The 26,643-nt window shown below is 41.0% G+C and overlaps 1 protein-coding gene across 8 annotated transcripts in view; it reads left to right on the plus strand.

Moving 5' to 3' along the window:
* Positions 1 to 26,317, plus strand: part of agtpbp1 (ATP/GTP binding carboxypeptidase 1) — a 32,410-nt gene extending 6,093 nt beyond the window's left edge. For 2 of the 8 annotated variants that reach the window (XM_040031656.1, XM_040031655.1), the window contains 25 exons: positions 411 to 565; positions 792 to 859; positions 2,443 to 2,506; positions 2,712 to 2,858; positions 3,256 to 3,387; positions 3,559 to 3,652; positions 3,785 to 3,822; positions 4,097 to 4,305; positions 4,426 to 4,603; positions 4,898 to 4,939; positions 6,436 to 6,530; positions 6,930 to 7,046; positions 7,341 to 8,107; positions 8,195 to 8,278; positions 8,442 to 8,531; positions 8,700 to 8,848; positions 9,018 to 9,105; positions 11,081 to 11,225; positions 11,627 to 11,777; positions 12,680 to 12,860; positions 13,075 to 13,204; positions 13,600 to 13,731; positions 14,282 to 14,458; positions 16,246 to 16,397; positions 20,151 to 22,494. In XM_040031656.1, the coding sequence (XP_039887590.1) occupies positions 812 to 859; positions 2,443 to 2,506; positions 2,712 to 2,858; positions 3,256 to 3,387; positions 3,559 to 3,652; positions 3,785 to 3,822; positions 4,097 to 4,305; positions 4,426 to 4,603; positions 4,898 to 4,939; positions 6,436 to 6,530; positions 6,930 to 7,046; positions 7,341 to 8,107; positions 8,195 to 8,278; positions 8,442 to 8,531; positions 8,700 to 8,848; positions 9,018 to 9,105; positions 11,081 to 11,225; positions 11,627 to 11,777; positions 12,680 to 12,860; positions 13,075 to 13,204; positions 13,600 to 13,731; positions 14,282 to 14,458; positions 16,246 to 16,397; positions 20,151 to 20,313 (3,573 nt within the window). In that variant the 5' untranslated portion in view covers positions 411 to 565; positions 792 to 811 and the 3' untranslated portion in view covers positions 20,314 to 22,494. Of the gene's footprint in view, positions 1 to 410; positions 566 to 791; positions 860 to 2,442; positions 2,507 to 2,711; positions 2,859 to 3,255; positions 3,388 to 3,558; positions 3,653 to 3,784; positions 3,823 to 4,096; positions 4,306 to 4,425; positions 4,604 to 4,897; positions 4,940 to 6,435; positions 6,531 to 6,929; positions 7,047 to 7,340; positions 8,108 to 8,194; positions 8,279 to 8,441; positions 8,532 to 8,699; positions 8,849 to 9,017; positions 9,106 to 11,080; positions 11,226 to 11,626; positions 11,778 to 12,679; positions 12,861 to 13,074; positions 13,205 to 13,599; positions 13,732 to 14,281; positions 14,459 to 16,245; positions 16,398 to 20,150; positions 22,495 to 26,259 lie in introns of those variants that run through there. The other 6 variants (XM_040031650.1, XM_040031653.1, XM_040031654.1 and 3 more) reach the window with 5 other exon arrangements.
* The last annotated feature ends 326 nt before the right edge of the window (positions 26,318 to 26,643 follow it).

Here is a 26,643-nt window from a genome sequence, read left to right on the forward strand (position 1 = left end):
GTCAGCTGTTACAGACTAAAAATTACAGTTGAAATGAATGGTGATTGTTCAGTCTCGAAGTTCAGTTTATTTTATAGGATTCTTATATAAACAAACTAATCATCATTATTCAAACAATACAGTTGCCCTTGTGTGACCCTTCATTACTCTTTAGTGGGGTTGGTGTTGAAGTGCTTTAAAAGGTCTGGCATAGCAGAAACAAGAGGTTACTGCTTTACTTTCCAGAGCACTTGTATATGTGAATGGGTCCTCAGATATGCAAAGTATTTGGCATGTATGTATCACATTTTGAGATACAATTTCAAGACATTTATTTCTATATTTGTAATCATCTACAATTTCTGCTGTTGGTTTACAGAGAGCATTTTGCAAAGGCGAATACTTGTACTTGATTATCCTTTTGTATTCAGGACAGGACCAATACTGTCCTTTTTAGAGGTCAGGAATCTGTCAGCTCCTAAATAACAGGACAAACATAGGGTGTGGATTTAAAGAGGTGGGAAGATGAAGAAAGAGTAGGGGTTGTTGCAAGACCTTGTCACCCCTTTCAGCTGTTCTTGAGCAGGTCAGTATATAAACAAAGACTGGTTGAGGACATGGTTGTAAAATGTGCCTTAAAGATGGAGTTTGTACTCACTGAGAGTTGCAGGAGTTTTCTAACTGAGTAAACTAGATGTTTTTACATACTCCAGTATAAATTACATTGTGATTTCCAAAAAAAATCAAAAATTGCAGTGCAAATCTGTTAGCCTTCACTTTTGTGTTCATGTTGACTTTGCTGTGCATTACAGAGAAGAGTGGAAAAGAGGTCATGTCCAAAGGCTCCAGCGGCATGGAAGTCATCCTGGCTTCACTGGAGGTCAGTTCACAAACAACACTTGAGTTCTTATGCATTTCAATTGTTACTGACTTGTTGAAGAGAGCTTTTTGTCAATCTAAGTGATCAATAATGTTTAAGAAAGTTATTCTAAAATCATTTAAAAAGATATTACTGTCATACAGTCATGTATATAATATAGTTCTAAGGATTTACATATCAGAACACATCATTAAAAAAGTTGCTTTGTTATTTTGCAAAAACAAAAAATCATAATGCAGAAGCACTGTGTGAAAAACTAAGTAAACCCCATGATTCAGGAGCTTATAGAACCACATTTAGCAGCAATAACTAAGTAATTGTTTTCTGTATGACTTTATCTGTCTCTCACGTTGTTGTGGAGGAATTTTGGTTCACTCTTCTTCACAACATTGGTTTGGGTCATTGAGGTTTGTTTGCATTCGTTTATGTCCTGCCACAGCAGTTCAGTCAAATTGAGGTCTCAACTTTGGACCATTACAGCACTTTGACTCTTTTCTTTTTCAGCTATTCTGTTGTAGATTTGCTGTTATGCTTGGGATTAATGTCCTGTTGCATGATCCAGTTTGGGCCAGCTTTAGCTGTCAGAGAGATGGCCTTACATTTGACTCTAGAATCCTTCGTACTGGTACAGAGGAGTTCATGTTCCACTGAATGATTGCAAGGTGCTTCGGTCCTGTGGTTGCAAAACAAGTCCAAATCATCACCCCCTTCATCACCATGTTTAACAGCTGGTATGACCTGTTTGTGCTCATATGCTGTGTTTAGTTTTCACCAAACATGGTGCTGCACATTACTGCCAAACATCTCTGCTTACGCCTCATCTGTCCAAAGGACGTTGTTCCAAAAGTCTTGTGGTTTGTTCAGATGCGACTTTGCTAACCTAAGAATGTTACTGTGTCCTTTTTTTAAGAGAAGCGGTTTTTCTCCTGGAAACCCTTCCAAACACGTTGCACTTGTTCAGTCTGTTTTCTAGCTGAACTGTTATGAACTTTAACATTTAACGTGCTAACGGAGGCCTGCAGAGACAGTTCAGATCACATTCAGATCAACTCAGATCATTTGAGCATTAGATGGTCTGACCTTGAGGTGAATCTCCTTGGACGTCCACTCCTGGGAAAAATGGCAGCTGCTTTGAATGCTTTTCATTTGTGAAAAATCTTTCTCACTGACGAATGAAGGACTTTAAATGACTTTTAATTATCTGGAAATGGCCACGTAACCCTTCCCAGAGTGATGGACAGCAACAATGTCGTTTCTAAGATGATTGCTGACATCTTTTTTAAACACACAGCTGGATACTCCAGACCAGCAAACTGCCAAAAATGTCTGTTTTTATAGAGATTCTGTGACCAAGCACCTGGCTGCTACTTATCCTCTTAATTCCTATAGATGCAGTAAGGGTGTGTGTAGTTTTTCACAACCTGACTTGCATTATGACTCAATTTTCTAGCACCTTGTTCCCTGAATTCAATTTGGAATTAGATTTCACACTTATGTAGAGTAACATCAAGGTAATTACACAAATTTCTCAGATTTACCGTGCAAATAATTTTTAACTAATGTATTATTTGTGACTGTTACAGAACAGCAGAGACGTTCAGACCACCCTGAACATCTTGTATATTCTTAGTGAGCTGCTGACTGTGGGTGAGTGGAGTTTTTTTTCTTCTTTTTTTTGTTCACCGAGTTTGTTCATGCTCTAACAACACAATCAATTGCTAAACATGTGAACTTTTTGATTTTTGTTACCAATAAATTGTTACGTGGTGTTAAATTACACTTTTTGATTGGATTAATAATTACAGTATCTAGTTCATGTGGTTCTCATGCTCTCAATCCTTTTCTGTCTCAGGCAGGGGTCGCAGGATGGGAGTGTTTGTGTCCAAAGGAGGAACAGGAATATTATTCCAGATCCTGACCTCTGCCAGCAAAGAGTTGCCTCCCAGTGAGGAGCTCATGCTACAGCTTCACTCGCTCTTAGCCAAGGTTGGCCCAAAAGGTAATGTCGCAGTCCAACACACGCACAGACTGGATGAGCCAGTGATTGTATTTTTGTCTTATTTTTGTTTTGCTTTGGGCATCATGCTTGTAAATGAAGAGTGTTATATTTAAATTATGAAAAGTTTTTGCTGACACCACATGTGTAATGTTTATTTAAAAAGTATGTTGAAGTTGTACACCGATGATGTCCTTGTGAGTGTTCTGTTTTCACTGCCTTTGCTATCAGTGTTCAGTGGATAAATGAAAAAACTTTAAGCCATTTGCAGAAAAACAACAACAAGCAAAACTGATAACAAGTCCTCTGTTCAGAAACAAAAATAGAGGAAAGGTACTGAAAAATCAAGTTTCTATTGTTTATTTACTGAGCTGGGACATTGGACCCTGTGTGTGTCCAGACAGAAAGTTTGGTGTGAAGGCCCGATTGAGTGGAGCTCTGAACGTCACCATCAGCCTGATCAAACAGAATCTACAGAATGCCAAACTCCTTCTGCCCTGCCTGCAGGTTCTCAGGGTTTATTCGGCCAACTGTAAGTCCCCGTAAACTCTCACAGTATATATTATAATCTCTAATGAAGTTCCAGCAAAGTAGTCCCAAAAAATACTACAGAATCCCAGACAGCAGCTGATAAAAAATAATTAAACTGAACTGGCTGTGTTTACTTCTAAGTTGTGCTTGATTTTGATTTCTACTGTAATAGCGGTGAATGCAATTTCTTTGGGCAAGAATGGAGTAGTGGAACTGATGTTCAAGATTATAGCACCATACAGCAAGAAGAACACCAGCCTGCTCAAGTGAGTGTCTAACTGTCAATGCTGGCTCCTTTGCAGCCCTGAAACAGCCACATTCATATGCCTCTGGCCATAGTTGTGTCATATTTGTTGGACACACTGCTTACCCCATCTTTTCTGTTTTTAAATCAACAGGGTAGCTCTGGATGCACTTGGAGCACTTCTCAAATCCCGTGAGTAATTTAAGTTTGTAGCATTAAACAGCTCAGTGGTCCTTAATTAGTGTTGTTTAATCCTTTGCCTGTACTTCACTTATTGTCTTTTCTGCTCTGGAGCACAAAGTGTAATAGATCATTCCACATAGACTTAAATTTTAGTGTCACGTGACTTTCTCCTATATACTGTATGCTTATTACTGCTTTTATTTTCTTCTTCTGTCCCGCCACACATTTGATATGTAGTGATATGTAGCAGTGGTTTCGCTTCTTGTTTCACTTCCCTTTTCAGAAACTAACGCTCGTCGTGCAGTGGACGGCAGTCATGTGCCCGCCTTGCTGGCTCTGTACCTGGATTGGCATCGCAATGACGCACGTCATCGTCACATGCTGATTCGCAAAGGGCTGCTGGTCTGCCTCAGGAATATTACCAACATCAAACTTGGGAGAAAGGCATTCATAGAGGCCGATGGCATGAGGATCCTCTACAACACATCTACCGTGAGTAAGAAAATTGCATGTGAATGACAAGAAGTTAAAGCATGCAAAACAGAACTACTTCACACATACACAGGTTTCGGTCTGAGCTGCTCTCTGATTTTTCTGTGGCTTTGTTTCTAGGAGTGTCTGCCGGTGCGAACTCTGGATCCACTGATCAACACTTCGAGTCTCATCATGAGGAAGTGTTTTCCTAAAAACCGTCTGCCTGTTCCTACCATTAAATCAGCTTTCCACTACCAGCTGCCTCATGTACTTCCAGTTGGACCTGTGGCACAGCTGTACAGCCAGCCTCCTGGGGGTGAGAGTTCAGGACACACACACACACACACACACACACACACACACACACACACACACACACACACACACACACACACACACACACACACACGCACAGAGTTCACAAGCGTGTGGCCCAGCTTGTCACTGTGTATGTGCACGCCTTCCATCTATGATTATACAGTACGGGCACTTTTTTAAAATTGCTGTCCTAACTGCTAGATTCAACACATTATACCATACAGACGGATAGATAATACTAAATGGCTAATGACAACATTCATGACACTGCTGCACACAATGTGCCTTACAGGAACAACAAGTCACCAGCTCAGCAACAAGCCCTTAAAGAAGGGTAAGACGTACGTAACCCTCAGATTATACAGATTCACTATTTCTTTCTCATTCAGCTCACGTCATACTTGACTAAACTAACACATGACATGTGTTGGTAATAAAGAGCACATTGCATAGTCTTGCTTTCCCACTAGTAGACATACTGTATGTTCTTGCATTTAACACAGCTAATTTGCTTCCTACATCATGTCCACAGGCTGCGCGATGAAACATTTGAGCTTCTTTTCTTTTCTCATAAGGCCCTGTCTCACAGACACGTAAAATTGTGTAAATGTTTTATGCGTTAGAAATATATTTTTTGGACCTTTTCTTAAAGCAGCCATTCAAACGGACCAAATAATTTTACTCGACGGAGTTGAAACACTTATTTCTTTGAACCAATCTCAATTTTTCCTGATGTTTCGGATCCAAATAATCAGATCTCTGGTCATTGGCAACAAGTGCATTCATAGCTCAAATCCAAAGCTGTACTGTATTCTGATGCTGATTCTGATTCTGAATATGCAACGACATTGAAATAATTTAAAAAAAATATGATTTTACCTCAGACACACAGCCGAACAGTACTCCGACTAACGTGGCTCTCTGAAATGATTTCTGTACTTCCTCATATGTGATTCCAACTCTGCTAACAAGACTTCAAACTGCCCCACTGACAAACAAACGCGGCTGTGATACCGCTTCCACTCCTGGACCAAACCATAATACTCTCCCTGCTGCTGTGTTCTCGTGAGAATCGGATGAACCAGAATCTTCCTTCTCTTCATTTGGAAGATCAGGGCCAGCTCATCATCAGCTCAACTTTTCTTTTTTTTTTCTTTTCTTGACAGTCCTTTTTTTGAGGATGAATTTTTTTTGTAAAAATGCAACACCTTCTGTGTTTATATATTTTACACATCAAATTCAGATTCATAAAATGTTGAATTTTCTTTTGTTTTTACACAACACGTTCGGTGTGTAAGGGCCTTTAGTCTCAACTAAAATTTTAAATAAAAAAAGCTCTATTACATTCTTTTTTTTTTTTCCAAGTAGCACTGTTCGTATTTGTATTTTTTAAAAAGAAGGTTACCAAATACTACCTCCGTTTTTGGTTTATTGCAGAGTGCAGAATCAAACAGGAACACTGTAAAACAGTGATATACATTAGTTATTACAGCATCGATTGGTGCTGACTCGTTTATATTCCTGAAAACATGTCGGTGAGCTCTTGAATTTGTATTTGAAGAAACGTGCTCAGAATCTCTTCTTTCTCTTGATCACCCATCTCTTGACCATGGCTGCTCACATCTTTTTGTTAACATTTCCTCTGTTCTGGGCATAGCATTACAACTCATTGACCAGAATCCTCTGGGGGGGACTGCTGTTCTGGTCATGTGCTGGCCTCTTTCACATTTTCAGAAATAATAAGCCCCCCTCCTCTCTCTCCCCCAGCGTGGGCAAAAGACAAACAGAAATGTCAGGGGAATAATTTCTGCGTATGTTTGTTGTACCCAGTGGATGATGTGGTGGATGACAGTGACGATAATGAGGAGACGGAGGCAGAAACTGATACTGACAATGAAGAGGACGAGAAAGCTCATCGCACTTTGGTAATACCAAATACTTGCATGCATATGGGACATTTCACATGACAACAGTACACTAACATGTGGTACACTTGTTCACTATGGCAAGCATATTGCCTCTATGTGATATTAGATTCACAATTAAACTTTGATAGCACTGGAAATTATAATATCATTGTTAGTTTTGTGAAACACAAAATCGTACATTTTCATGAGTCATACCTAGTCATTGATATCGGAACTTTCCTAAATTTCCAGTAGAGGGCAGTCATAATTTACCAGCCATTTTTGAATGCTGAAATCACTTTGTCACCCATATCTGGTGAACCTCATAAGAACTAGATTGGAGCTGTCTTGACAGAGCAAATACAAATGTATAACAGGCAATTTGAAGTTTTTCTTCCTTTGTTTCCTGTCAATCAGAACGATGACATAGAGACTGACCTGAACAAGCTGCATCCCACAAAGAGCCCTGGTCGTCCATTCGAGGAATTGAGGGTATATGAGAGATTCTTTCTGGAACTATCTGAAGACTTTCAGGTCAGTATTTTCTACACGCCTCCATGGTCCTCATAGTTCTTTAAGACCTTGACTCTGTGCTTGCATGGTGTTGATATTGCATGATGGGTAGGTGCCTAAAAGTTTGCATATGTGTCCGTGTGTCAGTCTGTTTATCACATTTCAAGAGTTCAACAAAATTGTGTTATTTATTATATTTGTGGTGTCGACTGAACATGTAATATTTACTAAAAATCCTACTCGCTGACAGGCAGCAGTCTGGTCTAGACATTCTTCAATGCATGAGCTGTTAACTACAATATATTGTTCCTGCAGGGGTATAACTTTGAAGGCTCAAAAGGTGCCTCTTCTACTCCTTCATCAGGACCCCTTTCTTCATCATCATCCTCAGCTCGATCCACTCGTCCAATCATAGTGCCCACAGCTCAAGCCCTGTCCCCAAAGCACATGGCGACACCAGCCTCTCAGGAGATCTGGAACTCTATCAAAGGACAACACACACAGCCACCTGCCTCTGCCACCTCTCGAACCCCCGCTGCTTCTCTAGCATCTCTAGAACTGGACACGATCCACCTCACCAAGGACCATGACAAAAAAGAGGAGACTCACATTCCTACCCCAGATGGGCATACAACCTTATCCTCCTCCATGCATTCTCCTCAAGGCCAGATGATAGAACAGGGACTACCGCATGCACTGGATTGTGTCTCTCTAGAAGACAAAGGGGCTCTGAATGTAGAGGACGGTTTAAAGGGAGTGAAACAAGAGGGATCCCCAGTCAGTGCTACAAGACACATACAGTCACCTCTGCTGTTGGGGGATATCGCTACACGTCGCGTGGGAGGAGGAGGTTCAGATTGTGGATCAGAGGGTGCTGAGGATGAGGGAGGGGAAGGAGCGGTTCTGGAGGTTCCTGACACAGCCCTCCTCCTCCCGCTGCATGACCCTGACCTATATGTGGAGATGGTGAAGGGGACACGTTCTGTCCCACAGTATGCTGAAGTGGCTTACCCAGACTACTTTGGCCATGTAGCCCCAACTTTTAAGGAGCCCCTTCTGGAAAGAGTTTATGGTGTACAGAGGTGAGAGGTCATCCTTATTAATAAGCAATTGAAGAATATTTATCCTTTTAGTCTGTTAACAGTTTCTTTTTGGGTGTTGCGCTGCAGATCTAAGATATTCCAGGACATTGAGAGGTTGATTCACCCGAATGATATCCTGGATAAAGTGGTTTATGACTTGGACATTCCCAGGTAAGCCTTAAATCTTTTTTATCAATTAGGGTTAAACTCATGTAAAATTATGAATTTTGTTTCCATTATTGAGCATTTGCAGTTAAGTGGTACTAACAAAAGCTACTTTTCTCCTTATAATTAGAGATGTGCCGTTTACTGTATATTAATTTTTATGTTTCAGTTGCCCTGTTATTGAAGACAGTGGTGAATCACTGAAGTTTAACTCTCAGTTTGAGTCTGGTAACCTCAGAAAGGCAGTTCAAGTTAGAAAGTAAGTACTTAATACTCAATGGAGTATACAGTGTTACAGACACCACTCTGTGGTAAGCCGTGTGTGACTTCACTAATGTTAAATGCCTAAAATGGTCTAGATGAGTTTTTTTTATGGTTGATGATGTTCGGGCTCATATTTAGAGTTTATTCTGTGGTATCTTTTCAGGTATGAATATGACCTTGTGCTGAATTCAGACATCAACAGTAATCACTACCACCAGTGGTTTTACTTAGAAGTGAGTGGGATGCGTGTTGGGACCACCTACCGTTTCAACATCATTAACTGTGAGAAGTCAAACAGCCAGTTCAACTACGGTGAGAAGAATAACAGTCCAAAGATTTTTATACAGCAGAAATGGAATTAGACTGTATTAAAGGCACAGCAACAAAATTTGACTGTAATTTGCTTGAGAATTTGCACAGCACAGTTTGACTTATTTTGTGTTTGGGCTTTCTCCCTGTTTGTGCGTCTTTGTTTGTGTAGGCATGCAGGTGCTGATGTACTCTGTGCAGGAGGCAATCAGTGGCAGACCTCGCTGGGTTAGAACGGGAACAGACATCTGTTACTACAAGTAGGTGCAATCATATTGTAGTGAAATGGGCAAAATTGAGCAGAAAATCAAATGCTCTAAAGCAAGAGTAGACTTGCTGCTTTTATTAGATGCACTTTTTCTTGTTATTACAGTCACATAGCACACTGCAGATTGGTGGAGTTAGGCATGTAGACGACCAAACTGAGCATCAGAATCAGGATGAAAAGTGACTCTGAACATGGCATAGTTGTTGGTACAAGACAGGCTGGTCTGAGTAGTTAAGAAACTGCTGATCTACTAGGATTTTCACACACAGCTGTCTCTAACCCAAAAAAGATGGATAGATGGATAGATAGATAGATATCTATCTATCTATCCATCTATCCATCCATCCATCCAGTGAGCAGCATTTTTCTGGGTGTAAATGCCGTGATACCACAGGTCAAAGGGCAGTGGCCACACTGCTTCAGTGTGATGGGAAGGTAAAATTACCTCAAATAGCCATTTGTTACAACCACGGTGTGCAGAAGAGTATCTGTGAAAGCACAACATGTTGAACCTTGACGCAGGTGGGCCACAGCAAGATAAGACCACATGTGGAGCCACTTGCTAAGAACAGGAAACAGAGGCTCAAATTTGTATGGTCTCGCCAAAATTAGACAATGTTAGATTGGAAAAACTTTGCCTGATCTGTTTCAGTTTCTGCTGCGACATTCGGAGGGTAGGCTCAGAATTTGGCATAACCAACATAAAAGCATGAATCTGTCTGGGCTTATATCAACTGCTCAGGCTTGTGGTTTGTGGTGTAAAGGTGTAGGAGTTGAGGATTTCTTAGGCACACTTTGGGCCCTTTGGAGAATAATTAAAGTATTGTTGTTTGTCCATAGCTTTATGATCATCTTCTGATGGCTACCTTTGAAAGGATAACGCACATAAAGCTTTAATAGTCTATAACAAGTGAACATGACAATGAGTTCACTGCCCTCAAATGACCTCAACAGTCACAGGATTTCAGTCCAATAGAGCACCTTTGAGATGTGGTGGAATAACTGATTGACGTCATGGATGTACAGCACCCGTGTGACACCATCATGTCAATATAAACCAAAATCTCCATCATGAAGAAGTAAGGGTGGTCCAACCTGATTCTCACAAGATGTACCTAATATGGTAGCCACTGAGTGCATTTGATCATATATTTTATAGCTACAGCGACAAAAGTTATAAGGTATATTTTCAGAGAAAACTAGGATTTACAGTGTAGTCATCGCCTCACCCCAGAGGAGAGACCTTGCTTTGACAGTTCTAATAAATTAACAGCAGGAGCAAACCTGTTTATGACCTTTTGTCTCATCTTAACTGTAAATTTTAGGAAAAGGGTGAAAGAAACTTAAAAGAAACTCAGGTAAATGAGAGACTAGTGTCATTCAAGAGGTGTTGGGCTAATCAAAATGAATTTAGCAGAAACTAAATGTGGACATATATCCAAGCACCAGGTGACATCCAAAGGCTTTTCTATCTCTAACAGTGTTCACAGGCCCCTGCAATGTCTTATATCCATACCATTGAATTGAAATATATGCTGAATATTCCAATATATATATTAATCCATTCTTTAAATCAAGTGAAGCATAAATAATATTTCACAGCAGGTGTCTTCACTTCATGCAACATCTGAAATAATAAAGCTATAACTTTCTCTTTTGGTTAGTTTTCCACAGCTCACATTAGGCCAGGCATATTTATTATAAAAATAACTGCAGTGCCATCCAGTGGATTCAGGTAGTCATTCCATACTACAACTTCTAGTATAGCTTCCAGTACTTGCTCAAGTGTTTTTTGACTGTGATTCCACGTTTACTAGTTTCCTATATTAGCACACAAATCAACATAACTTATGAAAAATGTAATGTATTGTCCTGCAAAGATTATGCAGAGATCTCTAATGAAGAACTAGAGTGTGTGTGTTGTTGGCGTTCAACAGATACTCACGAAGTGTTCTTGCTTCTCGTAGGAATCACTTTGCAAGGAGTTCCATCGCAGCCGGTGGTCAGAAAGGAAAATCGTATTTCACTCTGACCTTCAGCACAACCTTCAGCCATAAAGATGACGTCTGCTACTTTGCCTATCATTACCCTTATACATACTCTACGCTCAAGGTATTATTGTAGCACTAGAAGACATGTGTAACCTCAAGAATACTGAAATGAGTCTTAGCATGCGCTCGTACAGTAATTATCACTCTTCCTTTGTTGCTACATCACAAACCTGTAATCTGAACCCTGATGCAGACCACTATTAGCTCTCAGTCTACGCTCAGTCACTTATCAAGAGAATAGGTACATTACATTTTTTTTGCATATGTCTAGAGCTGCCTCACGGAATTACTTCAGCAGTTAAACCCAATCTAAATCACTTAATTGTGATCAGCTCATTAAATAGCCAGTAGAATAATACAACCATAACATGTAAAAATAGAAACATCCAAAAGCTCTGAGGGTTCAAATGGAAGCTGTGGATGGGAGTGGGTTTAAAAGCTGCAATTTGTCATTTTGCGCAGATGCACCTGGCCAAACTGGAGGCACTGAGGACCCCTCATATCTACCTGAGACAGGACGTGCTGTGCGAAACCCTAGGGGGGAACACCTGCCCCCTTCTTACCATCACTGCCATGCCCGAGTCCAACTCAAATGATCACATCTGTCAATTTAGTGAGTAAATAAATGTAGATCTATATGGAGATTTAGTTAAAGTTATTTGGTTAAAGCTATATAGCTCTCTCTAGAGTTGGCAATAAATGTCAAGGAAGCAGTGCTGTGTGGTTTTAAATGTCAGAAAAATCTGGAGTCGATAGATTTTGCAAACGGCTGGATTCATTATTTTGTTTGCACTCAGGAACTTGTGGAAAGTATTGATGTTGAAGGTTTATTCTGGTGAAACAAAGTTAGTTCAAACTTATTTGGGCTGTAGAAAGTTGAAATCATTGAGTTATCCAATTAAAATTGTCAAATGCGCAACAAAATCACAATAATGGGAATCATGTGTATGTAAAAGAAGTCCAAAGTGTTTCATTGCCAGACACTCTGATTAAAATGGTTATAAGGAAGAATTCTAGTTCGACTCACCATCGCCTAAAACAGTCTTTCAGATACACCTAATTTGTCATCCTTAGAATGAAGATTATTCCTGACTGCTGGGAGCAGTCTGTCTAACAAAGTAAACTGAGCCTGAAAGTCCAACTTACTTGCTTTTATGAATCTCCTTGAGTATCTTGTAGCCTATTTAAGCAGATAAAACTATTTCAGGGTCTGTTAATAGGTAGATTTTTGATCCACGTGAGGTTATTTTATCACAAGTAATCTGTCATTAGTTGGCGATAATTTCTTTGGGTCCTTTAATTGAAAAACCTCCCCAGTAACTGATAGAAATGACTAGTACTACAGTAAAACAGCCTTGAGGTATCAGGGCATACTCTTATTTTCCAAATAGCTTTGCACTGCACTGATCTTGTTTTTCTGTGATGAAAAAACTTTAAATTGAAGATTTTTCCTTCTCATTCCATCTCCCTGTGCTCATGTTTGTGTTGCACTTTTTTTTCTTTCTCGCTCTTCAGGGAACCGTCCATTGATCTTCCTGTCTGCCAGAGTGCACCCCGGAGAGACCAATGCCAGCTGGGTAATGAAGGGCACGCTGGAATTCTTAATGGGCACGAGCCCACTGGCAGCCAGCCTGAGGGAGGCCTACATCTTCAAGATAGTGCCCATGCTCAACCCTGATGGAGTTATAAATGGGAAGTGAGTAAAAAGAAATGGAACTAAATTAACGCACGCTCATAACTCTCAAGTATACACACCAACGACACACACTCTGCCGGGCCGGCGCCTGCACGGTGGCCACAGCTTTACGTTAACACACATCAAATGTTGTCTTGAAGGATTCTCTAGCTGTTGCTCTGTTGTGCTCCACTCTGTATCCTTCCCCTCTTCTGCCATCTCCTTTCTGCTGTAGTCATCGTTGTTCTCTGAGTGGGGAGGATTTGAATCGCCAGTGGCAGAATCCCAATCCTGAGCTCCACCCCACCATCTACCACACTAAGAGCCTGCTGCAGTACCTTGCACACATACAGAGGGCACCACTGGTATGACCTCTAATTAACTGGAATTACTCTAGGGGCGTTTTCCACTTTGCGACACAATTTTTTTTTTCTCCATCCAGCTGCACATTCTGTTTGGCTGCTTTTTCACTAGATTTCACTGAACTTAACATCTGTAAATAACTGCATTAGTTTTATTACACATATAGTTATCATAAACTAAACCCTGTGCTGGCCTCTCTGCTACATATAATTTTATTTACCGGTATATTGCAATGGGTGGCAAGTTAAAGGCACAAAGAGGGGTGAGGCTGTTATTCTTTGCAAACTGACCAGAGAAAGTCGTTATTTTATAACTCGAGTCTCAGTGTCATGGTTAAAAAAAACGATTCAATGTACTTCTTTTCCGTGTATGTGTGTGCATGTGTGTGAATGCACAGGTGTTTTGCGACTACCACGGTCATTCCAGGAAGAAGAATGTGTTCATGTACGGCTGCAGCGTAAAGGAGACAGTTTGGCAGTCCAATATCAGTGCTACATCGAGCGACTTGCACGAGGACCTTGGATACAGGGTGAATGCCAGCAGTACACACAAACTTCTCTCATACTTGCCCAGTTTCTGAAAGTACAGTTAACATATCAGTGGATATTAATTGGGCTGAATTTGAATCACCATTATTAAGTTGTGCTCGTATTACTCCAGAAAAGACATGCCATCAGTCGACTTATAATTACACCAACACATAGACAACACATTTAAGATATTGATTTTAGTAAGTACATCTTTGTAATGTTACCTGTTCTGTTTGTTGACTTTCTTTAACACTGTCACCATGTCTTAATAAACATATTCAAATGGGTTTAAACTCATTTTGCAAAGACAAAATAAGTTTTTTTTTTTTGTTTTTCCACATTTTGTGTTCAAACTGGTAACATCAAAATGTTTTTGTCTGCATTTGGGAATGAAAACCCCAAATTTGGGGGTTTGCATAACTAGCTTTTATCGATTCCTGTTTTTCTTTATTTAATCATCTGCACCCCTAACACACACACACACGCCTACACACACACGCCTACACAAAGACGTTCAGACTTCTAAAACACTTTTTATATGTTCTTCAGACCCTTCCCAAGATCCTGTCCCAAATCGCTCCAGCCTTCAGCATGGCTAGCTGCAGTTTTGTTGTGGAGCGCTCCAAAGAGGCAACCGCCCGCGTGGTTGTCTGGCGAGAGATCGGAGTGCAACGCAGCTATACAATGGAGAGCACGCTCTGCGGCTGTGATCAGGGCAAATATAAGGTCTGGGTATATTTGTTTATTCAGTATGGATTGCTACCGAACACTTGTATTAAATTGGTACCAATACTAGACAAAGAGTGCTACTGTACAGTCAGTCTTTATCTAGCATAATAACAATTTAGACTTCATTTTAACAGAGCTGTAAGAGCTCTGCTCTCATGACAACACTTCTGTGCTGTCCTGTCATGTAGATGGGACAGGCTGTTCAAAACTAACTTTTGCTACATTTAATGAAAATTCACTGATTGTGAAGAAATAGTTTCATTTGAGCAGGTGCCGCCCACCTCTGGAACGAATTTCGAACACAGTGTTCTTATAATAAGCAGAGCAGTGAGTTGCACCCATGCAGAAAAATACAGTTGTTTCCACTTCAAATTAAATCACTACTTTTAATGTTCCTATTTAATGAAAAGCTCCAGCCAACAGTTAATTTAGTGATAATTAAATAATCGCTCATAGTTATTCAAACATTTGCCTGTAGGGAGATTACTGCAGCTGTTGGCACCTGAGGCACAGTACCAAACAGCCCCACCTGCTTACTCTGGTGAGGTTGGCAATGTGTAAAACTTATGATTATATTTTACATTAACACATGTGCAATCCAGCAATAAGAGTGCAGGTAAGATCTTAACAGTACCCATCCATTGTATGGACAAATAAAAGACTTGGGCATTTTATTGTAGCTTAGAGTAATGACCCTGAAATGAAAATGTTCTTTTGAACAAGCTTGTCATTTTCTCAGAGGGAGGTGCCCCTCTGCTCCTCTGCATGCCCACCAGGTGGAGCTGCGGTGCTGTTTGTCTTTGCTTCTTCTCAGTCCTTTCTCTTTCTTCCCTTTTTGACTGTGCTGCCTCCCTTTCTTCTTTCTAACTCCATGGTGTTCCATCCCAGCTGACTTCCTTCCTATTGATCCCTGCCAATGTCAACATCTAACACTGAGTCCCACAATGCCATTTTGGCTCTGATTAAGACCCCTACTGGTTTTCATGAAAGTTTTTGTCCAGATGTGCAGGAACTAATGTCTCCTGATTTGTGGCTGCATATGTCTGTGGCCAAGTTTAGATGTTCCTCCTTCTGTTCTGCTCTGGGGGGAGGGAAAGAACATGAAGGGTTTTTTGGAGGGGTCGGGATTCAGGGTGAGGTGAAGGTTAGTGTGTCCCTGTGTGAGTTTGCATTTGCTTGTACGAATGAACTGTGCAAACTTTGTGTGGGTGTAGGAAGGGGTGCATATGCGTTTGAATGTGTGTCCCTGAAAATGAAATAAATGATCATGTCTCCACATGAAAAGTTTTCTTACCAAGTGCTTGGCCGCAGCGAGAGTTGGAGCGTTTGAAGCTGGACAATGACTCTATCCCCAGGCTCCAGAGCAGCTTTAGAAAACCCACAGCAGTCATTTTAAACTAGATTTCACTCTGACCTTTGCAGTTATTTTTGAATATGTCAGTATATTGAAAGTACTTGCGAGTATGTGTGTGAGTTTTTAGTTTGTTTTCTGGTGAACATATCGAGTTTAAAATCTTGGGCTCAGGAGGTACAGTGGGCTGTCCAGTCATCTCACGGTTGGTGCTTCAATCCCAACCCTCTCCACTTGCAAAAGTTCCCTGGTGTTAGACACCAAACCCCAAGTCGCCCGCTATCACAGCCGAGCACCTTGCACTGTAGCACTGCCGTCATTGGAGTGTGTTTGAGAATGGATAATTGAGAAACACATTTTAAAGCACTTTGTAGAACCACTAAGAACTGCGCTGTGTAAGTGCAGACCATTTACCATTTAGCGTTTTCTCCAGGGTCTTCAGATCGGCACCAGAGAGCTGGAGGAGATGGGAGCTCAGTTCTGCGTGGCACTGCTGAGGCTGAAGAGGCTGACCGGGCTCCGGAACCACCAACACCTACTGGATTTGGAGAGCGATATTATTGGGACACAGTCCAAAGTGGTCAGGTTAGTATTGTGAAAAAAAGCCATGACTCTGTGCAGTCATCTGAACAAGCCACACACAGCTGTGGAATTTGGTCTTATTGAAACAATACAGCAAACAAAAACTACTCTCCTCATTAACCTTTTTCTCCTTTTTGTTTTAAGTTTTTCAGCTTTTTGTTTCTTAGCTGTTGAGTTCTTGTCCTCTTGCAACCTTCTCAAGGTATCTGAGATATTGATAATGTTTTCCGTGACCATAAATCTACCTGGAAATGATTACAGACTGCCTTCTTTTTTTATCTGCACAAATATCCTCATTATTGCTAGACACGTTCCCCCTCGGCGCTGATTCTCAACGGTGTGACTGTCACTCTGGCTCTGAAGCACTACTCAAGAAACAAATGAAGGCCTGAATTTATGCAGGGCTGCTGTGAGCATCATTGAAATTCTACCAATGATCATGTGCGAGGAATATAATGAAAACTTTGGTCTGAGAGGGAAGTGGTCATGAATAATTGTCAGTAGCATCATTATTTCTTAAAACAGCCAGAAGATCTCTTTTGATAAAACCATTTACACCTACACAGTAGAGTTGTTAAGGGGCGCGTGAAGTAGTTGATGGTGCAGGGTAGTACATGTGCGTGGAACGTGGAGATTAGCCTCCCTCCATAGCTGGAATACATTTGCAACAAAGTGGGAAAGCAGTTTATTAAAGTCAGTATCACAGCGTGTCCTCATACAGCCTAAGTGTCAAAGGATGGTAAAGCTGAATGTCTTTATAGTTCAGCTGTTAAGATGAACTCTAATCTTATCGGCCTTTTTATTCTATAGTTATATTCTTTATAGTTCTTGTGTCAACGTGTTCAGTTTGTTGCAGTAGTGTACAGTAACTTCATTTCTTATGCTCTCATTCCCCAGTGCAGTAAAGGAAAGGATACAACTGCAGTATCAGGCATAGGATTAAAAGAAAACTTACCACGTTTGGTATTTGTTTTGATGTTTTCATATAGAGATAGATAGATGGTTCATGTATAGATTTGCTGCTGCTCTCTATTTTACTCTGTCGTAGACTATATGAGGTGCAGTCCTTGTCTTCTCGTGCACCTCCGGACCAGTTTTCAGCGCGGCTGCTATTTTAAGATTGCTCCTTGAAAGTCTCGTTCTGTCCCTCGCGCTTGTGCGTCGCCGATGCGCGCTGGATCCTCTCCAGTGTGTCAAAATGGGAGCTGTTCAATTTGATTTTTATCTCGGGCAAACTGACAGAGTCACAGGGAGCCAAGTCTGGTGAGTGGGAAGGGTGGTGAGCGATGATTATGTTGTGGTGGCAAAAAACTTGTGCCTCTTCAGTGCGGCGTACGCCGTCACACAGTTCCACGTATTACTGTTCGGATCACCGAGTGCACCTGCTCAGGCGTCTCAGGACCTTGCAGGAAAACTCAGCCTTCAGTCTCACTGTGTGGGGTGACCTTAAACTGACGTACCATCTTTAGGTTTGGAAACTGCTCGGGCATAACCGGAGACCCAGCTGTCATCACACTCCGCAATCTTTGTCGTCTCTGCACAAGTTTGAGCTCTGTGGTGAAATTCCAGATATGGAAGTATGGAAATAGAACTAGACTCCAAGCAGCAGTATTAAAAATGAAAGCCTCTCTGAAAGCGTCCCAGAGATGCGTGACAAGTTACCACATTTAAATCCTTTTCTAAAGAAAAATTATTTTTAACCTTTTAATCGGACCTCATGTTGAGCTGTCGGACTTTTCTCACCGAACCCAGCGGACCTGCTATAATTAGGAAATTATGACGTATCCGTCTGACAAACCAACATTAACTAAAGTTTAGAAAAAATCTAATCTACATCAGAGTTTTATGGGTTAGAAGAAAAATGCAGTTTTAACTCTAAATTTAGTGTCCACATCTAAATACAGACTCATTCAAAAACCATGGTTGCACTCAAGTTTTGGGCATCTTCATCCATATTTTAGCAAGTGACAGTGAGTCAGCACTGCTCTTCACCCTAAAAGAAGAAAAAAGAAATCACCCAGTAGCTTCATGCATTATCTAATCACCTCGATTGAAATGACCAGTTCAGAAATATGAGGTCGCCACAGATTAGATTGTACTTAGTTCAACACAGCCAATAAATTATTAAGCTTGGCCAAAGCCAAGCCGTGACCACCAAGGTTATCTTCATTTCTTATTTTAATACATTAGCTTCTGCTTTGTTAAAGAAGTCGAATCCAAGTGATGGCTCTATATTCCAAACCACTTAATGCTTACATCTCTTTCTCCCTGCATCTCCTTGTCTCTCTGTTACTAACCTACTCTACTCTCATATTGATATATTCATTCATCATTTATGTGTCTGATCATTAAGGGACTCCAAAAGTGTTTGTGTGGCTGTGTGTGTGTGTGTGTGTGGGCATTAGTACCCTCTGGGATTGGTCGCTCTCATCCTGGATTTATGGCTTTATTCGTGGGGCTTGGTATAGTACCACTTACCATTTAAGAGTTCATCACAACGATGATATTGTGGCCACTGGGATGTGTCTTCAAATAACTGGAGTGCTTAAATGGGTGGATACGAGCAATGGGGTCTGTTTTTTTTGTGCGCATAAGAAAGGACCAGAACGATTTAGAAGGTTCTGCAGATGTGGAGGTTTATCCTTGTGTGACTGAGGGTAATTTGGGTTTTAATGAACATATATGGATTTGTGTATTCAGACAGACGGTATATGGAGATGACTGCAATTTGGTGGATACACAAAATGTGTGTGTGTGTGTGTGTGTGTGTGTGTGTGTGTGAATTGGTTTGATATTTCTGTAATGGCCTGAAATGGTTGACACATTGCTTTCATTATCTGCTTGGACAACATGCATTACACACGCACACATTACCTCATACACATACACGTTTGCTGTACATATACTGATGCGTAATTTCTCTGTCTCTGTCTCTCTCATCCACTCATACTCTGGCGAGCTTGGTGGGAGATCATTGTCTGAGCCCCCCTGATCGACTGTCTCCCCGGGATCACATTTCAGACCATTAACACCATTAAAAACCCACTAAAGCCACTAAAACCTCAAAGAACCAGCAAGCATTTAACCATTAAGACCGACAGAAAAAACCCAACTGCCTCATTGGTCAAAGCAGACATTTAATGTGTGTTAGCGGTCTTTACGTTTTTATGATTTATAAATGTTATATTAATATGTATAATTGTTTTGCAGAGTTTGCGTTTGCTTCTTGTTCTGTGTTTAAGCAGTTACTCTTACCGGCAGGATCTGATTATTTATGTGGCATTTAACAGTAGAAATGTGAGGAAAGAGAGCATTTCCTCATATTTAAGGTCACAAACTGCAGCAGTTTTATGAATATATCGGTCTTTTAAGTCATATATCAAGCAAAAATGTTAAATCTAGATTCTCAGATCTTTTTTTGCTGCCTTTTCATTTAGAAAATATTGTTTTAATCAAACTTTGAAGAAAAAAATAAATTTGTCTTTGACTAAATTTAATAGTGAGTCCAAGATAATCACTAACTCCATCAGCAATAAAAATAATGACCTGTCTTACTGGTATATTATTTAAATTAAAAATTAAATCATGCCTCTGACTAAAAACATCACAAAATAAACATTTTATTTATTTATTTATTTTTAAATGAAAGCTCCTGTTATGTTTTGATTGTGCTTTCACAATTTGAACATTGCCATTCTTCCAGTTTAACCATCATCCATGACACGCGTGGCAGTGACTCTTTATTTTGTTACCCAGCAGCCCAACTACCTATGTGATGGAGGAGGACGAGCCGTCCTTTCTGGAGGCTATAGACTACAGCGCAGAAAGTGACAATGAAGACGCGGAGCCCGAAAACGAGCACGGCAACAACGTCCACGAGAATCCCGACCACCTCGATCAACTGTCCGACTCGTACTAATCGCAGGGATCAGCGCTGCGGGGTTAATCTCATCTGTACCTGGCAGTTTGAGCTTACAAACAGCCGGTGCCTGGGCTTTTAGATGATCTAAATTTAAAGATTTCACAGGTGACATAGCAACACTTCTCACTTTGACTGCTGGATAAATAGCATAGATTTAAACCTGACCCTGTTGTAAATACAAATCCAAATGGTACATAAGCACCACACAGGTGTTCGTCGACCTGATAGATTTACTCTTGTCTATGCGGCTGACGTGCTGCTCCTAACGGTACTCCACCTGCCTTTCACTTCAGATAGACTGATATAAGCCACAGTAATACAAAAAATTAAGCTTCTAATGAATGTTTTCACCTTTCACTACCAGAATTTAATCATCATGAACTGTAAGCCTTGACCTCAGACACCATATAGCCTCTGAGATTCACATATAGCTGCACAGGGCTGCAACCAGCAGGCACTTTTGACATTTAACTTGAACCCCGGTCCACTCGCTGCTCCTTTTTTATCACCTCCAAACTCACGCTGAAGCTTTCTGCCAAGGTTGTAGTTGTATAATAGAGCCAGTGGCTTCTGTAGGCTTTGAAAGCCCTCTCATCTGTGACGCTGTGTTTGATAGAAACACTTCTGCAGGTGATTTAGGGAAACTGGATCTCCTCCACTGGCCAGCACCGAGATCCAATCTGCCTGCCTTCTTATTTCCTCTTTCTAGCTTTCTTCATTGTTGCCCTGCACTTTAACTTTGTATTCATTTAGTTTGTTCAGGCCTTCTTTGCTTGTCTCTTTCTTTTCTTTGAGAAGCCAAGGTATCACTGTTGAAATGGGATGCACAGATGATCAAACAGCTCTCATATCTTAACATCATTTGAACAAGAACCAGCTCAGATGTAACCAGACTTGAGCCGTGACCTTACTTCCTTCCCTCTTCAGCAACGCGACACGTGGGCCGATCACCCATGTGCTCTCTGCCTTGCTTTATCCAAAACCGAAGCTATTCATATCACACACAAGCAGAATGTTCACGTCTTTATAAAGACAAACCTTGTACAGTATTTAAAACGTGGATGTAAACACTGCAAACTAACATCAGTGACACATTTAGGTGGAATGTATAGCATCCACATGTCGGTGTTTTCATTGTTTTTTATGAACCGTGTTAGTATAACAAAGTAGTGATGAACAAGAAAGCATGAGCTGCACAGAGAGCAGAAAACCCTTGTGCACTTTGGACAAACACAAATCACACAGAACAAAGACAAAGTGAATGCGAGTAGTGTGGAAACCTCATCTTTAGTCACCTCGTTTGTTTGAGCCCAGCCCAAAGCTCGACGGTAACACTTCTCTTTTGTCTATACTGGAATGTTTTTCCCGTCGTTGTTCTTTCCTCTTGTGTGTATATTTTGTAGAGTTGTGTAGGACAGACCCATGCGTAAAAACAGATGGTGCTGAGTATCAAATTGTTTTTTTTCCTGCTCATAGAGATGTGTTTCTGTTGTACAGGTTGATTTGTTTGTTTGTTTTTTGCTTGCTGTTTTTAAATTATTAAGTATTTTTTGTGTGATGCTTCCTGTACGTACATTTTTCTCATTTTTCTGTGTGGGTGCAGACTGCGTGTGCACATTTGCAGGAGTTTAAGTTATTCCATTATTCTGCTCAGCTAATGCTCTTAAAGTGTGTTTCTGCTTTCAATTTGATTATCCACTCTAACTCGGCTTCACTCCCCCAATAATTTTTTCGCTCCTCTCTTTCCTTCTAAACCCATTTCACTCCTCTGTTTTCTGTCCTTTGCTTCCTTTTAAGTTTTGTTTGGGACATCTTAGAAACACAGCATTATTGTCGTGCGTGTGCATGTGTGTGTGTGTGTTTGAGGGATATCCACGTGTAATTTCAGTATAATATGCGATATGTGTCTGTCATATTTATGTCTCTTGCAGCTTATGTGCAATGCTGGGCTGCGTTTGTTGGGATAGTTATTCGTTTTAAGTTGATTGTACTGCAGAAAATAAAAGCTAAGACTGAATACATGGGAAATAAAATGTGAATATGGTAAACTGCTGCATTTTATTTATTTCATATTTAGTTTTTTGTTCCTGAACTGTACACTTTTCACTGTGATACTGACGTGTGTTTTGTGAAACTTGAGTGAGCATGAAATTCACATAAAATCTGTCCTCATGGAAACATTTCTCTTTGAATTTAATAAAACAACTGTAATTGATCCTAAAGATATGAGAAGCAAAACACATTAAAAGAGCTTCTTTTCTTTCTTTCTTTTTTTTTTTTTTTTTTTAAAAAAAAAAGGAAAAAACGTTTTCAGGCTGTGTTGACTTTCAAGCTTGTAAACTCTGGTTTTGGTTTCAATAAATCACTGCACCCGTTTCCTGTTTTGCTAGCAAAATATAAAGAAATGAGGGGTGTCAAGTCATTTTCACGGTCCTGTATCTGACAAATGATGTGGCTTGCAGTGTGGTTAACTGTCCCAGCAGATATTCCAAGAAGTTGAAGTTGCATTATTTACTTTTTTTTTTTTTTTTAAATTGACTGTGCAGGGCATCGACAGATGCTATAGATCAGCGCTGCTAACTGAGATTACTAGGCATAGTTATAGATCAGCACCCAGCCCCATGTAAATATGTTCATTTCAGGCTTCAAAAGAGGCCAAGACTTCAGAATGTCAGTCCATTAAACTGTGGTTAAGATCCTAGTTAAGCTTTTATATACAGCGGTTTTTCACTTGATGTCTTTGACAGACACTCTTCTAAATCTCAGCATTAGAGTGATTGTATATAAACAGCCCGTCCAGCTTTGGCGCCATGCACACAAATCATTTCAGTCAGGGGGGGGAAGTTAGCTTGTTAATAATGGATTACTGGAGAGAGTTCTGGTAATATGTTTCAACTTCTGATTCAACTCCGACACAGAAGAGATGATGCTACCATGGTGTCAGCCACTGGTTTGTGAACACCTATTTTGAAGCCTCAGGTTGAGTTTTGAAGCCAGATGTGATGATCGAGGGATGGATCTTACTGTGAAACTTAATAAATCAGGAGCTGAGTTGGGACGCATTGGCTTAATCCTTTATACTGGCTGTGACTGTACTCTGGTCCCATTGGGAGTCATTGTGGGCTGACTTTGGAGATAGCCTTAAGTAGCTGCTAGAGGAAGTGCAGTCCTCGGCACTTTAGCGTTGACTCCGCTTTTCATTCCTTTTCATTTGAAATGTAAAAGAAAAGAGAGAGTTAGGAAATGATTGATGATTGAATGAGTACAGAGAGATTCTTCTCTAATATAAGAGTACAAGCCAAAACTAAAATCACACAGAGCAAATAGTCCAGCAGTGCGTTGTGTCCATGGCGACATGCATCTTAAAACAAAGGCTCTAGATACCATTGTAGCAGTATGGCAGGCATACACTTGATCATTCATCAGTAGGATTTCAGTGTAAATTGCCTGTTACATGTCCAACGCTGGCTCCAAAGAAACAGCTCTATGGGGTTCCCAGTGATGTCTGTTTTGCTCCCGTCCCTGCTCTGCTGGGTCTCTGATGCCTGCTGCGGCCGCTCTGCTGTGGCTCGCCTGCTGTGCTGACGCCCAATCCTGGCCTGGTCTCACTTTTATTTATTTATTTTAGGTCAGATGTGCCTCATTGCCTTAATTGGGAGACGTGGGTAGGAAGTATCACTAGCAACAATTTTCAAAATAAAAGCATATAAGCCAAATACAAACATGCAAAGTATAAAACCAAGTTTAGTTATAGCTACACCATAAAAAAAAAGATGGTTAAAATCTTTAAAGTACTTTACCACTGCATTACAGTAGTACTCCAGCAGAAGCTTCTGCCTGACTACTGGGTAGAGGCAGACACACCAACACCCCAGCCTGCATTTACCCTGTTCCCTGCATGCTCACGACTTTGCTATGTGTGCAGAAAATAATTTTAAAGTTCAGCCAATGTTAATATGAGGCCTTTGTAGTCTGACTTGGACAAATTAACTAGGTCGCCTTAGGAATGAAATTCCCTGCTTGTGTTGCTGCCTCTTCACTTTTTTTTTTTTTTTTTCTTTTTTTTTTTGTGTCCCGTTTGGATCTATAGCCATCAGAATTGTTGTCTTAAGGCCAAGAAAGATGCCAAGCGGATTTATTTTACCAAGTGGATCGTCATGGCCTTGCCATATTGGTCCATTTGATTGACCTTTATTATAATTATGAATTTATTTTATTTTCAGTTGCTACAAACGGGACAGACATGACTGGAGGATAGGACAGGGAGAAAGAATGAAAGAAAGAGAGGGAGAGAAAGAAAACCAAATGGGAGAAGAGACGGTGAGAAGGGGGGGAAGAAAGAAAAAAAAAAAAAAAAAAAAAAAAAGAACAAAACTCCTGGGTCACCTGTATGGAGAAAAAAAACAGAAGAGAAAGCAAACAACAAAGAGCAACATAATAAATAAAAAAAACGGCACCATCACAATAAACTAGCTAGCAGTAGATATCAGTAGATACTAAATAATAAACGATATTGTGCAGCACGCAAGATAGACAGCGCACAATGTGCTTTGAGGCAGCAGCCAAGAAAGCTGTAGTCCGCGTCTGTGAATACCCGTGTGTACACCTGTGTGCATACCTGTGTGGATCAGCATGCTTGCATTCCAAAGGTTTCTCCAGGTAACGATCTGCTAGGGAGTGTGGGGGGGCCACAGCCCCGTCCTCCAGGGCATGAAGCAGGTATGGAGGAGATCAAGACTCCAGACATCCAGAGGCCCCCAGAACACAAGAGACCAATGAAGACCAACAGAGGGGCAGCCGCGCCACTGTCCCAGTAAGAGCTGAGGAGAGTCCCAGATGAGGGCTCACTCAGCAGCCGCGGAGCAGAAGCCAGGGGGAGTTGCAGTGACGCGCCCGTGAGCTCCGCCGGCAGCCAGCTGTGCCTGAGTGACCGAGCCCCAGGCCCAGAGGCCGGGGGCACCCCACCTCCGGAGTGGCCCGAGCGAGCCCCAGGCTCCAGGCCCCGATAAGCGGCCGCCAAGGAGTGAGCCGGTGTGTACCCGGACACCCACCCCCAGACACAAAGAACCACCAACGCACCGACACCTGAGGGAGTCCGCCACTGGCAGGGGAAGTGGTGGTGGGTGGAGATAGGCCTCCAAACCTTGGAGGGCCTGAGATGTCCCCAGAGAGGTGAGCTGGCAGACACCATCTTCACATATGCTTTTAGCACCACATGGAGAGACATAAAGAGACTTAACACGTCCCGACGTATATTGAGCTAGCAGAAAATACGAATATTGAGTACAAAAAACATAAACTTTGGAAGATATCCACTTTAGTTTTTCTAACTCATGGAAATGAGCTTGTGCTGAAGGCTAGAATCCTTTTGTCCCACAGTAATTTCTTTAAAAAGAGCTTTATTCACAAACGAGGACAGGAAGAACAATGACAAGGATCTGCACTTTTAGTACTCCTGTTATCCTCAAAAAAGCAAGTTTTGTTTAATTATATGTGCTATAAGTTCATCCTTTATGCAGTCATTTATTTGTCAGAAGACTATTTTTCTTTATTCTTAGCGCCGTCATCTGTGCATTGCTCACCTCTCTGTAACGCACTGAGAAGTTTTCACATCCACAAATCCAAACAGATCAGAAAAAGGTCAGCGACTTGCTAATTCTTTAAACATCCCCTACAGGCATGCTGGAAGATATACAGCACAAAATGCTTGGTAGTGGAAAACGAACCCTGTACGCATGTCATGTTTTCCCCTAAATATAATAATAATATCATATTTATATCTGGAAAGGAAAAAAGCAGAGGACCTTGTTCCTCTTTAGGCAGATGTGCTTATGAGGATAATAAAAAAAGAGAATGTTTCTGTTCCCACACAAATTCGCCAGTCACAGTTTGGAAAGAGGAGGTTTTGAAAATCTGATGATGTAATCCTTTCTGCTCACTCAGCCTCCTGAAGCACGGCAGCCCTCAAGTCACTGCTGAGGACTAGAAAATGATCGGCAGACCCTTACAGTGGTATGTATTTGTATAGTTTCCATCAAAGCTTCAATAAAAATAAAAAAGTTTTGCAAATGAACCTGTGAAACATAGATGACAGATGTCAGGTCACAAGATCGCCATCAGGTCAAGTCAGCAAATCTCCGTCTGGGTTTGGTTCGGTGTGATTTATTTCTGTGCTAATAGAGCATAAGTAGATAATCAATCACTTCTTGTGAGATTTTTTTTTTAATCTCTTGCTTCTGAGGAGATGAACACAGGGAGAATTTGGGGGAGGGGGGCAACAAGAGCCAGTGCATGTGTTCTGAAAATCAGTAGTGTATGATACTGAAT

This window comes from Simochromis diagramma, unplaced genomic scaffold, assembly GCF_900408965.1.
Source record: "Simochromis diagramma unplaced genomic scaffold, fSimDia1.1 OVJJ01000284.1, whole genome shotgun sequence".
NCBI lineage: Eukaryota > Metazoa > Chordata > Actinopteri > Cichliformes > Cichlidae > Simochromis > Simochromis diagramma.